This window comes from Quercus robur, chromosome 6 (genome assembly GCF_932294415.1).
Source record: "Quercus robur chromosome 6, dhQueRobu3.1, whole genome shotgun sequence".
Lineage (NCBI taxonomy): Eukaryota > Viridiplantae > Streptophyta > Magnoliopsida > Fagales > Fagaceae > Quercus > Quercus robur.
The window spans coordinates 34,530,763-34,542,042 of record NC_065539.1 but is presented as its reverse complement, the minus strand read 5'-3'; the positions used below and the strand labels follow the sequence as shown (position 1 = coordinate 34,542,042).

At 35.4% G+C, this 11,280-nt stretch overlaps 1 protein-coding gene across 2 annotated transcripts; it reads left to right on the top strand.

The window, feature by feature from the left end:
- Window positions 1-2,384: 2,384 nt before the first annotated feature.
- LOC126688555 (putative pentatricopeptide repeat-containing protein At5g52630) lies at window positions 2,385-7,395 on the top strand. Of its 2 annotated transcripts, XM_050383288.1 has the most exons (3): window positions 2,385-4,335; window positions 5,080-5,166; window positions 5,721-7,395. In XM_050383288.1, the coding sequence occupies exon 1, from the start codon at window positions 2,574-2,576 to the stop codon at window positions 4,266-4,268; it is 1,695 nt and encodes a 564-aa protein (XP_050239245.1). In that variant the 5' UTR covers window positions 2,385-2,573; the 3' UTR covers window positions 4,269-4,335; window positions 5,080-5,166; window positions 5,721-7,395. The 2 variants fall into 2 exon arrangements, with proteins under 2 accessions (XP_050239245.1, XP_050239244.1); XM_050383287.1 differs by having other exon boundaries at window positions 5,080-6,859.
- Window positions 7,396-11,280: the final 3,885 nt, after the last annotated feature.

Below are 11,280 nucleotides of genomic sequence, written 5' to 3'. Positions count from 1 at the left end.
TTTATTTATTGTTCATTTATGCTGAATGAACTCCCAAGTTATTATTGTTTAAAACTTGGAAGCTAAGACTGCTTTTTAGCCTAAAAACTCTTTTTTGCTTTCGAGTTTAGATGAGTGTGCTAAGTAAAGTCCTATCTTCAAGCTCTAAAAGCATAAATAAATAAGGGTAAATGGTATTAGGATCTCCTAAACTTTTATCTTGCTTAAAACCGTCCTTTTACTTCTTCTTCTTTGCCAATTTGGTACATGAAACTTGGTTGGTGTACCAAGTAAACCTTGCTATTAGTGTCTCGTCAAATTGTTAATGGAGAGATCACATGACTTGAAAACAAAAAGAAATAGTAAAGAGATGTAGAATTTTTTTATGGGCAATCAAACATTAAATAAAATATACCCAATCCCCAATATCACGGCTAAACGAAGGTTGAAGTTCACCATTCAACCATTTCCAAATTCCTTCACTAACCATCACCAAACAAACCACCACCCACCCCCCCCACCCCCCTTCCAAAAAAAAAAAAAAAAACCCCACAAGTGATGTGCTTAAGGAGATCCATTTTTCCAAAGTATTCAAAGTTGATATGTTCAAATCCCCACAAGTCTAGCCAACTTAATAGTATGACAAATTAACGTGTTGTTTGACAAGTATGGTACTAAGAATCTTGTAACTCAATTGACACATCTTACTAAATAAACTTAAATAATTTATTGAACAAAGAAAATAAACAAATTACAATATAAGGGAATCAAACTCCACTCTTCCCAATTCCCAAAAGAAAAATCTGTAATGGAAGAAATGAGAATCATTCCATCAAGATTACACAATAGAGCCCATCTAGCTACATTATGAGCCACTAAATTCACCTCCATATAGGTGTAATCTACAAAATATTTTGTGAAATAGTTCAAAATGAGCTTAGTTTCGTCATACATTTGTTCAATCGACCAATGAGAAGATATTGAGTTTTGAAGTGGTAGAATGACATTTAATGCATCTCCTTCACTAATGACAAATTCTACTGCCTTTGTTGCTCTACCCTTGTTGTTTTGGCTTATGCTTTAAGACGATCTTGATCATTTGTCTATTCTGGCCATGCGAATATAACTTCTTTGTTATGATGTCTACCTATTGCTATTGGGCATGTTTTCTCTTCACTTATTTCTCTTCAAAATTTACTTTCACAAAAGGAGGGAGGTGTATCCCATGAATTTTCTCTTGAGTTCTTCTCACTTGTATAATCTCAAGACATTAAAATGTCTAGGGTGTATTTTATTAATTTGACTACATAACACCAAAGGATCTGGTAGTTCCCTTTCATTTTGCTTTATGATGTGATTTCTTGTCATCTATATTATATTACAACATATAGCTGTGAATAATATGAAACTGCTTTTTAGTACTTTTGGCACCTTCAATTTTGCTTTTGAATGTAGAATAGTTTTGAACCATCAGGTATGGAATTAAATTGCATATCATAGAACATGATTGGCCAAGGAGACAAAAACAAAGGATTTTTGCAATTAGGCATTCTATAAAGAGATGTGTTCGAGTCTCTTCTTTGGCTTCGCATAAAACACATCATTTATCTTCAATGTCCATTCTTTTTCGAATTACACCTTTAGTCGGAACACTTTACCAAGCAATCTTTCTTGTATTTTGAGTTTTCAAAAATGCTTCCAATCTTTGACTCTTTGTTTTCTAAGGTATTGTCTTTTGACTTTTTTTTAGAGAGTTGAATTAGTTGATAGGCCAACTTAGTTGTGAACTTGCCCAAATGGTTAGGGGCTCATTATATGGACAAATTCAAATCCTCCCCCTCTCGCCTATCAATGTAAAAAATGAAAATAAAAACGAGAAAGTTACACTTTTCCGTAATAAACTATATCTTTTTTTATTTATTTTTTATTTATTTATATATATATATATATATAACAAACATAAATTTCATTAAATAGAAAAAGCCATAGATACATTATGGAGAAGAGCTTGTTCTAAAAAAAAGGACTCTTTTCAATCCAAACACAATAATCATCTATGCCATAAGCATGTTTAGCTAAAGAATTAGCATGTTTATTTCCATTACGACGAACATAAGAGAAATTTACATTCCAAAAATCATGTACAACTACTGTAATTCCATAAACTATTGAAATACACTATATAGCCTATTGTCATATGTTTTGATGTTAAGTCTAATAAAATTTAGTATTAAAAGACCAATTCACTAATCCATCCAAAACAGACAATAGAGGGTATATTGGTCTTTTGAAACTATATTTCATTATACTTAACACTAAAGTCTTCTTTCTCAAAAAAAAAAAAAAAAAAAAAAAAAAAAAAAAAGTCTAAAGCAGACATAAATGTTAAAAAAAAAAAAAAAAAAAATTAAAAAGGGCATGTGCATTTTTGTTTTCAACATTTAAAAAAAAAAAATTTAATTAAACCGATTTGAGCTTCGCGCTTCTTCCTCGGCGGAGTTCAGTCACCATTTGGACAAACAAAATCATCAGTTTCTGCGTTCAAACGCAGCGGAAGAAGACACCAAAAAGCTCCTCCATTCCATTTCCATAACATGAACGATGCATTAGACCCACGCATACTCCATGCCCAAGCCATCAAATCCATCTACACAGACCGTTTTGTCTACAACAACCTCATCACCCTCTACTCCAAGTCCAACATCAACAACCTCTTCTCTTACTCTCTTCGCCTCTTCCACCAAATCCCATCTCCCAACGTTGTCTCATGGACTGCTCTCATCTCCGCTCACGCCAACTCCCTCTTCTCTCTCCAACACTTCGTTTCCATGCTCCGCCACCCCACTTTGCCAAACCAGCGCACTTTTGCTTCTCTCTTCAAAACCTGTACCTCACTCCCTTGCTTCTGTTTCGGCCTTTCACTCCATTGTCTTGCGCTGAAACTTTGTATTTCTAACGAACCCTTTTCTGGGTCTGCGCTTATTAACTTTTACTCTAAATATCGGCTTCCTGGTGATGCCCGTAAGGTATTCGATGAAATTCCTGAAAGAGATGAGGTTTGTTATTCCGCAATCATTGTGGGTCTCGCGCAAAATTCACGCTCTATTGATGCATTGTCAATGTTTGCTGATATGAAAGCTTGCAATGTGGCGTCCACGATGTATAGTGTATCTGGGGCGCTTCGGGCAGCTGCAGAGGTTGCTGCATTGGAGCAATGTAGGATTATACATGCCCATGCGGTTGTTACTGGTTTCGATATGAATGTGATTGTGGGTAGTGCTCTCGTTGATGGGTATGGAAAGGCGGGTTTTGTCTTGGATGCAAGACAGGTTTTTGATGAGAATTTTTTGGGAATGAATATCGTGGGGTGGAATGCATTGATGTCTGGTTATGCACAGCAGGGGGATACGAACTCGACCTTTGAACTTTTCAATTCGATGGAAGCTCGAGGGCTTGTACCTGATGAATATAGCTTTCTAGCAGTCTTAATGTCGTTTTGCAATGCGAATTTGGCTGTTGAGACTGAGCAGTGGCTGACCCGGATGAAAGTAGATTATGGTTTAGAACCAGGGTTAGAGCATTATACATGTTTGGTGGGTGCATTGGGACGAGCTGGTCGATTACAAGAAGCTGAGAGGCTTGCAATGACAATGCCTTTTGTGCCAGATGCTGCAGTGTGGCGGGCATTGCTATCGAGTTGTGCATATCATGGTGAAGCGGACATGGCTTGGGCTATGGCTAGACGGTTATTGGAACTGAACCCGCATGATGACTCAGCTTATGTTATTGCTGCCAATGTGTTATCAGCTGCAGGAAGGTGGGATGAGGTTGCGGAAGTGAGGAAGTTGATGAAAGATAGAAGAGTGAAGAAGGAAGGTGGGAGGAGTTGGATCGAAGTGCAGGGAGAAGTTCATGTGTTTTTGGCTGGGGATAGAAGGCATGAGAGAACAGAGGAAATTTATGAGAAGTTGGCAGAGTTAATGAAAGAGATTGAGAAATTAGGTTATGTGCCGGTTTGGAAAGAGATGTTGCATGAGGTAGGGGAAGGGGAGAAAAGGGAAGCACTTTGGTATCATAGTGAGAAGTTGGCAGTGGCATTTGGAGTGGTGAGCGGAGCTGCACCACCAGGGAAGGCCCTAAGGATTGTGAAGAATCTAAGGATTTGTAGGGATTGTCATGAAGCTATAAAGTATATGAGTAGAGTATTGGAGAGGGAGATCATTGTGAGGGATGTAAACAGATACCATAAATTTTTAAATGGTAGTTGTTCTTGTGGAGATATCTGGTAAATTGTAGGAAATCAGCTCTATAATGCTGCTCAAGGGAGAAAGAATGCATGCCCTTTAAATGTTACGGGTGTGTTTTCTGTACTTTTTAATTTTTTATCATTGTTCTATCCTTTTTTAAGTTTCACTGATAAAGGTGTTATGGTCATAGTATAACAGTTGACTTATACATTACTTTCACGTAGTGAGTCTTGTTTTGTTAAATCCTTTGCCACATAGGTATCCATCAGGAAGATCAATTATTCAACATTCTTCTTCTTCTTCTTTTATTTTATTTTATTTTTTATTTTAAAAAATCAAATGGTAGTGGTCTCCCCCAGAATCCCTCGTTATAAATCCCTTCCTTAATATGTTGAACCCCGGACCTTCATGTTGGTGGATGTGAAGTTTATGTTTTACTAGAAGTACTTTTTCAATATGTAGGTTCTATTATAGAATTCACTAGCAAACCCCAAGCTGGCTTTGCAAATCTTCTTGTGCACCATCTGCATGATCAAGTATAAGGGATACCTTAGAATTTGGTTGGATGATTCCGATAGTTTTCCTCCTTATGTATGTGGAATACATTACATGCACTCCAACAACCTGTTATAGTGATGCAGTGTGTGGCCTGCTAGTTCATGGTATCACTTTTTGCTTTATTTAAATGAGTTTTTCCATTGATCGTTTTATTAAATAATGAGCCTATAATTTTTGTGGCTTAAGTTTTGCACTTTGATTCTATCATTGAAGATGATTATTCTTTTTCTGTAGTATTTGAGTTTCTCTTTAGTGTTCGATTGTAAGACTTGTTCCTTTCTTTCCATGCTTATAGGAATGAGATGTTGTGATGAGAGATGCCGTCCAATTTTGCATGGGAAGAAAAACTACATACAGCTTGGCAAGAGCTAGTAGCAACTAGGTTATATGCCCAATAATTTTTGTTTCACATTCTGAATTTGGTAGAAGATTTTAGTGTCAATTGAAGCATATTATGTTTCTGGTTTTCATTTACATTTTTCTTAATTATTTAAATATTGTTGTCACAATGTGCAAGAATCCTTAAGCACTTTTGTCCCTGTTCTTAAATGTTGTGATGGAGTCCTGACATTTTGAAATCCTGTCCTCAAATTAAAATGAAAGCTCTGTAATTATAACTATAAATGTGCATCTTAGAAAGGCCTTAAGTTATTCTGAGGTACCAGAGGAACTTGATATTCAAAACTAATCCCTGCTTGGAATTGAGCCTTTATTGTTCCCAAGCAACCATCTTTGTATCCCTGCTCTGGTGTACCATCCGGTGGTTAGTTTCTGGTTAGGTGTTTATCAATTGGTGGTGATTACAAGCACCCTTAGGTGGTGAAGTCTAGGTTTTTTTTTTTTTTTTTTGCTTTCTTATTTTCTTGCTTTCCCTCCCTCAAGTCCTGTTTCATCATCCTTTATTTGTCTCAAGCTACACCTTAATTATTTTGCCAGGTTGATGATCATTGGCATACAAAAATGTTTATATAAGAATTGGATGGAGGGGCGAGGTTTTGAGATCAAGACCTGTTGGCTGTGTATGTAACTTACCAGTCAAAATAAAATCTGTTTGATGTTTATTTATTTTTTAACACCGCCAAACTTCTTTTGGCGGTGTTACTGCTTCTATGTCACTCATGTTTTTTCTTCTTTACAGAATATTTGCTGTTAATAGTATTTCAGAATCTGGTAATGCACAATATGCCTTTTTTGGGACTAAGGCTTTGTTTGTTGTTGTTGTTGTTGTTGGTAATGCACAATATGACACGCTTTTTAAGGTTATTTTAGTTCAATGTTGCACTTGTAAGGAAAAGTTGTGAAAAAAATAAAAAGTAGAAGTGAGTTTCAGCTGCAATAGTTTTCTAAAATCTTTTACCAAAATTTTTCCCAGCCTCTCATGCTTGGTTATTTATGTTGTATATAATTTCCTCCATTGTCGCTTTATAGAAAATTCAGATTGACACTCCATTTCTTTCTTTCTTTTTTCCTATACAGATTTAAACATGCATCTATAACTTTCATGGTTTCATCTAGAATTTTTTTTATTCAATCTGTCATATATGGGCAGAATGATGCTGCTTGTGAAAATTAAAAAGCAAGCAATGAAGCAAGGTCATTACTTGCTCAGGCTGAAATGCAGATACCTGTGTCAGCATCAATGGCAGTTACGGCCAACGCTCCTATGCTTAGTAATGGAAAAATTGGTAACCTATAGTACCATTGGACTTCTGTTAATGTCATTATAGCTGCTGAGATATGAGTTGGGTCTGGTGGAAAAAGAATATGTCCTTAAAAATCTGTTAGTATTATTGCTGAGTTGATTGACTGTAACATGGCACTCACATCAGAGCAAAAAGCAGCAGGTATTGGTTATGATGTTGTATCACAGAGATTGCCTTGATTGAAGTACTAACTGATCTGTTCAAAGGATATTTTTTCTCTTACCTATCTTTCAGCATATGTTTGTCAATTACTAATTGCTGTGATCCCCCCATTTTCTCATTTAATTTGTTTTTAGACACCTTCAACACTGGCTAACATTAATATCCAGCGTTGTATCTCTTGATATCCACCATGACCAGGTATGACTAAAATCTATTTCTGCTTATTGCATATACCAACTTTCAGTACATGTTTAGTTCGTTAGAGTAAGTAGTCCAACATGCATTGCGTGTTGTGGTATGAATATCTTAGCAAGTGCCTCAACTCATGGCTGCTCTGGTCTTTTGCTTCTAATTTTGTGCAGGTGTTCCCCTTTATGTAGTACTGGTGCATTGCTGTCTTAGTAGTGTCAAGTATGATTATATTGCCAAACTGCGCCTGAAAAACAAAATCTGATGAAATGCAAAAAACAAGAACTTAAGTAGAGAATGGGTGGTATGGTTCTTTCCAAGCTATTCACCTAGAAACTGGCTTAGATGACACTGATATACATGACCAGGCTTGCAGCATCAAATTCCTTTACGTTTGGTTTAAATCTCTAGACAACGGTGATGAAATTTAATAGCAGAAACAAACTGATCCATTATTTTGATGTTCTTATGTTGTAAGGTTCAATATTCGTTGACCCTAGGATACGGTCTTCTTGTTTTATTTATTTATTTATTTTTGTGCTATTTTCATTTTGTTATTCAACACTTTTTTTTTATGCTAACAATGATTTGCATTCTAGATGGTGCTGACAATTGACTCAATTAGACTGAAACTCACTGAGATACTGCACAAGCAAAGGACCTGATAAAAACTTCTTACCATTTCATTTCTCATTCCTCCTTGTCCATGTGTGTTTGGGATTAGATTATAAGCCAGCTTATAGCTTATTTTTCTTCCCCCTCCCCCCACCCCCCCCCCCCCCCCCCAAATTGTTTGTGGGTCCCACATGGCTCCTGCAATGAAGGTTTTTATTTTTTTTATCTTTAATTTTTTTGGGTCCCTCTATTATATTTTTGGTTAAAAAGTCAATACAATTAACTTATTGCGGCTCTACATTGGGTCTTACTTTACCTTAACGTAAAGTTAATATCAAATATACCGTATGATATAACTCCCAAAAGACATTGACCCAGCTCAATGTATTAGTTGGTTTGTCAAGTCCAAAAGAAATAATCATTCATTCAAACCCTTGCTATATTAAATGGTTCGTACTTGGTACCGTATCAATGTAATAAATATCGTAAAAACTGAGACCGATGAAAAGCTAAAATTGCGATTCAGAGAGTGATAGAGAGTTAGTAACTGTAAGTCACAAGGGGGGAGAGAAATCTGAGAAATTAGCCTACAGTTTGGAATTTTTTGAAGAAAGTAGTATATGAAGAAAGCCAACAACATAGAGAGAGAGAGAGAGAGAGAGTTCCGTGCCAAGTTATAGAGACAGAGTGCGTAACCGATAGGCTGCTTCTCATTTGAATCTTCTTGCTATGTGAGAGATGTGCAACAATGGAGACTCTTCTTTACATTCCTAGGTTTAATTGGTTTTCTCTCTCTTCAAATAGTGGCAGCTTCACATTCAAGTTAAAGAGTGTTTCTGTGAACAGCTTGACTTGCAAAAAAAATGTATATACTAAACTAATCTATTTTGACCACCTAATAAAAATGTTGAATACCCTTACTTGAGAATCATAAGAATTTGGACTCAACATAAATAAAAATAATGCTATGCCCATAATATCTTCACAGTAATTTCACAACAAATCATATGTGGTAAACTATTATTGATTCTAATATGAGCCCAATACTGCCATCACCTTTTTATCTATCAATAACAGTTTATTGCATAAATTTTATTGTAAAAACGTTGTGGATGTTTTATTACTCCAAATATAATTTTATCCCCCACACATAATCCTTAACACCCTTTTTTTTTTTTAAAAAAAAAAAAAAAAAAAAAAGCCCAAATAACCCAAACAAAAAGAAGATTATGCCAAACAAAAAGAAGTGAACATATTAAATATTATTAAAAAAAATTCAAAAACAATAAATAAATAAAAATTCCTAATTATCAAACTTGTTGTCATAGCGGTTCGTTGGCGATGGCGTTTGGAGTGATAACTGGTGCTGATGGGCCGCACTTCTAGGAAAGTTTCCAAGGATTGTGAAGAAATGAAGGATTTGTAGGGATTTTCATAAGAAATTTTTGGTATACGAGTTAGTGCTAGTATCAGGTTAGGCATATGGGTTTCCTAGCCTAGCCTATCCCAAAAATTGCCCACATCCAAAAAATGTGAAATTTAAAGTACGTGCTGCAGCTGAGCTCGCAACATTCTTCCTTGATTAGGAGAAGTACCAAATGGACCACGAAAACTATCAAATGATTTGATAAAATCATGTACAACTATCAAATACCCGATGGATAAATGCTATCCCATTATCATGAGCCAAAAAACAAATTCTATCCCATTATAAATCTTCCAAGTTTAGAGATCCATTCATTCAGTCAACCTTTATTTTTTTTTTTTTGAGAAAGCAGTCAACCTTTATTAGAGTTAACCAAAATCCAGTATCCTTCCCCTCTCTCTCAATTCCAAAGTAACCAATTTTGATGTAAAATGGTTGAGATCAATTCAGAAGACCGTTGTTAGATTATTCTAAAATGCCGGAACCTCCTCCACCTCACAATACCTAAGTAATCACTTTTGTTTTTTAGTGTTTGAAACATATCAGATAAATCATCACCCCAATACACCTAATCTCTTCCTTCTCTTCTACTCTAAATTCTTATCTCTTTTGGCTTGTTTCGGGTTTCTCGACTGTTTCAGCTCAGATTTACATTGACTTATATTGTTCTTGAATTTTTCAGATTTAAAAGAGATGACAAAAACAAGCCCTACCAAACTATGAATCACCTGAACTCTTCGAAAGATTAAAGCTTAAAGTTTAAAGAACTAAACAATGATACTTCCATACTGAACTTTGAAGAATTAAATTTATACATACATTGAGCTAACTATTAATATTAAACTAGCATGTAATCCATATTGTCCTCATCATTGTGGCTTACACCTTGAGATCTCACACAGATCTTGATTTTCGTTAGATCTACTAGAGTTGGGTTCAATATCCACAAGACCTTTCAGGTCCTTACCTCGGATTGCCATCCTCAATGTCATGGCTCACCCAACAAGATAAATTGGCATAACTGACTGATCGAATCATTAACATAAGCTTCAAAAATTGGTCAATAACCTGTATCTTCTCAATCGACATCAGTTGGAATTTTCTCCAATCCAAGATGATCGGGTTGATTGGTGAATCAGCTCTCAACCTGAATCCAACTGACTCGTGAGCACTGCTAAAAGATGTGCAAGGTCAATTTAATCTCCACAGATCGTTTAGGATTCATTCCTCATCATTCAATCCCTAAACAAACATAATCTTTTTCTTGAGCTTGAGCATATATATATAGGTTGTTAGACAACTACCTAAAATTGATTTTGAACCAACTTCCAAGTTTCAGTTGGGATGGGGTAAGCATACCTCCCATTTGAATTAGTAGTGTAAATATCATACTATTTCAAATTCGCAAAATGCCAAATACATTTGTCACAGATAACCGAGGTGTTTATACTAAACTGTAACAAATAAGCTTCAAGATCTCCATATGCATCTAGGTAATCAGAAAAAAAAATATAAAAAAAATTCAAACAGAAAATAATGGATAAATATCCATTCTAGTGACATTTTTAAAAAATGGGAATTAGACACATCTAATAGATATTTAGGTATGTCAATAGGGGGGGAGTGGGAGATGGTGTTTGAAACCTAGACACCAGGCAGCACAAAAGGTGGCAGTGCACTTGACTATTAGCTCGAACCCACACCTAATAGTTATTAAACCTATGACCTCACACTCTACCTAGCTCTAGTTACAATAAGCTCAAGGCATGATCTTCATAAACATCAATGAAAATTACTTGACAGTTTCAAGTTCAAACCTAAATCTATTCATTATCTTCTCCAACCTAAGGACTATTGTTTCAGCTGAATAGCTTCAAATCCATTGCATAAAGCATCCAGAGAAGTAAATTCCCAACTTAAAGTTGCATACTTCAAATAAGTGAGAACACACAACAGCTTAAGAATGAAACAAAGAACTTCTTAATGGAATCTAGTTCAGGTTAGAAGTGTAACAGCAACTTAATACCCATTCAGCTAAAATTGAATGGTTCCAACTTAATTACTTTTAGCCCAAAAATTAACCAAACTTAAAGGTTTACATGCTGGTGTACAGACACACTCAATTTCAATGAATGCATCTATGCTATCAGGATAAACTACAGTTCAATTTGAATTTGGGGATCTCCATCAAGAACAATTTATTCAAATTCAATTCACATTCTTAGTGCAAGAGAAAACTTCAACGCATCATATTGAAAACAAAAACTCATATTTACTGAATCAGCATATCTCCAGTGCAAATATTGCCAATGCAAAATTATAGCCTTAATAATTCTTATTGAACAAATTTTGTTTTACTGTTTTTTTCTCAGCAACATATCATAGAAAACCCAACAGAACA